This window comes from Mastomys coucha, unplaced genomic scaffold, assembly GCF_008632895.1.
Source record: "Mastomys coucha isolate ucsf_1 unplaced genomic scaffold, UCSF_Mcou_1 pScaffold3, whole genome shotgun sequence".
In the NCBI taxonomy this organism is placed as follows: domain Eukaryota; kingdom Metazoa; phylum Chordata; class Mammalia; order Rodentia; family Muridae; genus Mastomys; species Mastomys coucha.
In genome coordinates, this window is record NW_022196909.1 from 46,511,668 (window position 1) to 46,515,284 (window position 3,617).

At 48.9% G+C, this 3,617-nt stretch overlaps 1 protein-coding gene across 1 annotated transcript in view; it reads left to right on the forward strand.

Moving 5' to 3' along the window:
- The window catches only part of Pxt1 (peroxisomal testis enriched protein 1), a 17,945-nt gene that overhangs the window by 13,333 nt on the left and 995 nt on the right, over window positions 1–3,617 (forward strand). The window contains 1 exon segment of the mRNA XM_031347003.1: window positions 1,361–1,491. Coding sequence (XP_031202863.1) covers window positions 1,361–1,491 — 131 coding nt within the window.

Genomic DNA, 3,617 nt, shown 5'->3' on the forward strand with positions numbered 1-3,617 from the left:
AAAAACAACAAAAAAAAACAAAAAACAACAAAAAAAAAACAAAGAAAAAACCAAACCAAACCAAACAAAAAAAGAAACAAGAAAGTGAAAATAAGGAAAAAGAGGAAGGCTGAAGAATTAAGAAAGAGGAGTCGTTAAGAAGAAGGGGGAGGGACAGAGGGACCCAGGAAGGGTCAGGGACGGAGAGGGCGGAGCTGCCTGCCATTCAGGAGCTCCGCCTTGGTCCTTTTTTCCTATTGGCGAAGGGGGAGCACGTGATGTCGATGGCCTGCTTGCTGGTGCATGTGCTTCTGAGCAGTTAGCCTGGAGCCTTGGGCTGCAGCCCAGGCAAGGCCAAGGTGAGGAGGTGTTGAGACCCCCACCGAGCAGTGTAAAAACCCAGTGATTCTCAGAGCAGCCCTGCCTCTGGGAGACGGAGCTCACACACACACAAAAGACATGCGTGTAAGTGTTCTGCCTGTGTGTCTGTCTGTGCACTACTATGTGTGTCTGATGGGAAGGCCAGAAAGAGGAGGTTGAGGGCCTCTGGTCCCCTGAAACTGGAGTTACAGGTGGCTGTGAACTGCTGGGAATTGAACCTGGTTCTTCTGGAAGAGCCATCAATGCTCTTAACTGCTGAGTCGTCTACCTCCAGCCCCTACGGCCATCATTTACATCCCTTGCTACCCTATTTCTGAAGCATTCAGGAATTCTTCTTTTTGTTTTTTTTTGTTTTTTGTTTTTTTGTTTTTTTTCGAGACAGGGTTTCTTTGTGTAGCCCTGGCTGTCCTGGAACTCACTCTGTAGACCAGGCTGCCCTCGAACTCAGAAATCTGCCTGCCTCTGCCTCACAAGTGTTGGGTTTAAAGGCGTGGACCACCACAGCCCGGCAGGAGTTCTTTATTGATGTTCATTCGTTACAAGGTCCCCAATGCACCCATGAGTGGTTGCTTAAAAGCAGCTGGTGGCTGGGCAGTGGTGGCACATACCTTTAATCCCAGCACTTGGGAGGCAGAGGCAGGCAGATTTCTGAGTTTGAAGCTAGCCTGGTCTACAGAGTGAGTTTCAGGACAGCCAGGGCTACACAGAGAAACCCCGTCTGGAAAAACCAAACGGCCAGTGGATGCTGGAAGCAGATATATTTTCAGATCTCCTTGGGTGTGATACTTAATCAAAACAAAAACCGATTCAGAACAACCCAAAAGATTCAGTCATGGGTGGCAGTGGTATGGTGTCCAGCATGAGAGCTACTAGCTAATTGTTGAATACTTGAGACGTGGAAATAAACAGTTTCATTATGCAAGCTTGCGGCGTGGGAGAACGTTTCTGAATTGATGGAGGTGGCTTTACAAAATCGATGTCTGTCTCTTGAACCATGCAGGTCACAGTCCGCTTTGTCAGCCTAAAGAGAACACTGGCCAGAACCATCATCATCAGCCGGAAGAAATCCAGACACTGACCATGCAGCTGAGACACATTGGGGACAGTGTCAATCAAAGGATGATTGAAGAGGTGAGAACCAGCAGGGGCCTGCCAGGTTGGGGAGGGAAGAAGAGACGGACCAGTGGCTGCCAGGTCACCAGGGTGCCCAGGGATGATCGGAATTAATGGTGTTTACTCACCAAACAGTGTACCTGCAAGCTATGACCGTGGGGCAAAGCCAGTACTTGGTTTCTCCGAAATGGCAGCTCTCTGGTGGGTTCACTGATCTCACAGGTGACAGAGGTCAATGAAGTCATGCACCTAGGCTAAAGCAAGGGTGTTTTATAGAGCATAGGCGCACGTGCCAGCTAGGAGCGGGGACTGTGCCCATAAATGGTCAAAAACTGAGACTCTGGGTGGGTACTCTTGGGTGGGTTGCTGGAAACTTGGAGACAGGAAGTGACAACTGCCCCCAATTTCTCTGCGTTGGCAGAGTTGAGAGAAGAGCAGATGGTGTGTGTGTATGTGTAGGGGTGGTGATGGTTCGCACTTTGTGCAGGGGTGAGCCGGGTCCTGGCCTAACAGCCAGCATTTGGTCTCCTACCTGAACCTCACACTGAGGCCCAGGGACAGGCAGGATTGGAATCTCTGGCTGGGCAGCAGATGTGGAATACCTTAGGCCACAGCCTGAACCAGCAGTTGATGGTCTACTCTTCGGGGATCTCTGTGGTATTAGCATAATGGCGGGCAGCCCAATCTCGCAGAGGCATTTTCTCACGGGCGCTCCCTCCTCGCCAGGGACTCTAGGTTGTGTCAAGTTGACAGAGAAAGCTGGCCAGCCCCACCTATGTCGGTGAGAGATAGTAAGGGAACCTAGGTGGACTGGTCTGGACCACTTGGAACCTTTGGGGTGACGAAGTCCACGGCAAGCTTAGTGCACCCCCAGACACCTGTGGCTGGCAAGGGAGAGTGGTCATGGAGGTCCCATGGCAGGAGAGGGGTGCTGTCCCTTGGAGCCACCTTCTGGCCCTTAAATCCATCTAGGCTCCTAAATTACTGGGGCTGCTTTTACATCCCAGTCCAAATGTAGACAACACACAACCTTTCCTTCAATATTTGTAACCCTGGAGTTGACACTGGAGGACACAGTACCGTGGAAGGCAGAAGGAAGCAGAGAGGAAGTAAACCCACCCTCACTGTCTCTGCGCCCCCAATTTGTTTCTCTTGTGTGTACTCAAATCCTTTAGGCCATGTTTTCATATTTACTTATTTTGTGTTTGTGAGTACACTGTCGCTGTCTTCAGACACACCGGAAGAGGGCATCAGAGCCCATGACAGATGGTTGTGAGCCACCATGTGGCTGCTGGGAATTGAACTCATGTCCTCTGGAAGAGCAGTTGGTGCTCTTAGCTGGTGAGCCACTGCTCCAGCCCATCCTGTTGTTTCCTGGCGGTGCTCCTTCATGCCCAAAAGTTTCCAGTATCCAGCAAGTTGACTTTACATATTGTTTCTTTGATTTCTGGTTTGTTTTTTGGTTTTTTTGTTTTTGTTTTTTTTGCTGTCTTAAGGAATGCGGGCTGGAGAGATGGCTTAGCAGTGAAGAGCACCAACTGCTCCTCTCGAGGTCCTGAGTTCAAATCCCAGCAACCACATGGTGGCTCACAACCATCTGTGATGGGGATCCGATGCCCTCTTCTGGGGTGTCTGAAGACAGCGACAGTGTACTCACGTACATGAAATAAATAAAAAAAATTTAGCCAGGCGGTGGTGGCGCACACCTTTAGTCCCAGCACTTGGGAGGCAGAGGCAGGTGGATTTCTGAGTTCGAGGCCAGCCTGGTCTACAGAGTGAGTTCCAGGACAGCCAGGGCTACACAGAGAAACCCTGTCTCGAAAAACCAAAAAAAAAAAAAAAAAAAAAATTAAATAAATGGAAGACACAATGCCCTAACCTAAGGCCATGAAGATTTATACTGTTCTTCTAGAAGTTTTAGTTGTAGCTATCAGATTTGAGTCTGAGATTCTTTTGGAGTTCATCATTTTGTAGACTTTTGAGTTAGAGGCCTATCTTCCCCAGCCCCCCTGATGTAAGTTTCTAGTTGCTGCAGCCGCAGTTGTTGAAGACACTGTTTTTGCCCTATTGTTAGAAATCAATTGGCTGTGGATGTGAGGGGTTTGTTTTATTTTGTTTTGTTTTTCTCTTTTCTTTTTCTTTTT